The sequence below is a fragment of the Charadrius vociferus genome, unplaced genomic scaffold (assembly GCF_000708025.1).
Source record: "Charadrius vociferus isolate BGI_N301 unplaced genomic scaffold, ASM70802v2 scaffold3162, whole genome shotgun sequence".
Taxonomy (NCBI): Eukaryota; Metazoa; Chordata; class Aves; order Charadriiformes; family Charadriidae; genus Charadrius; species Charadrius vociferus.
Window position 1 is genome coordinate 22,395 of NW_009647145.1, and position 418 is coordinate 22,812.

The 418-nt window shown below is 59.6% G+C and overlaps 1 protein-coding gene across 1 annotated transcript in view; it reads right to left on the bottom strand.

Annotated features, from left to right (window-relative positions):
• Positions 1–232: 232 nt before the first annotated feature.
• The window catches only part of LOC104296026 (alpha-sarcoglycan-like), a gene marked incomplete at its 5' end in the record, with an annotated part of 4,381 nt that continues 4,195 nt past the window's right edge, over positions 233–418 (bottom strand). Inside the window, one exon of the mRNA XM_009895848.1 lies at positions 233–416. Within this exon, the coding sequence (XP_009894150.1) occupies positions 233–416 (184 nt within the window). The remainder of the gene's footprint in view (positions 417–418) is intronic.

Below are 418 nucleotides of genomic sequence, written 5' to 3' on the forward strand. Positions count from 1 at the left end.
ACCACCACTTTATCAACCCCAAAAACATCTGTATTGCCCCACTGATGCATAGGGATGATGATGACCCCCCTCAAGTTTTGGTAACCCCCCCAAAAAAATGCTCCAGGCAATAGCCCGCTGCCGGGCTTTTGTCCCCTGCAAAGTGTCCCCAAAACCATCCTGACACCCTTTTCTCCATCTCTGGGATTGTCCCACCCACCAGCATCATCCCAGTGTCACCCACCACCCCGGTTCACTGCGGGAGGAGGGGGACGCGGGCACCATCCGAGGGACCGGGCATGGGGTTGATGCGTTGGCCCGTACGGACGTTGAACATGGGAAGGGTGGAAAGGGGTCGTGGGACATCCCGGCTGGCGGCCATGTGCCTCAGCTCCTCCGTGTCACCGTGGATGGGGGTGTGGTGGGCCAGCTGGATGCT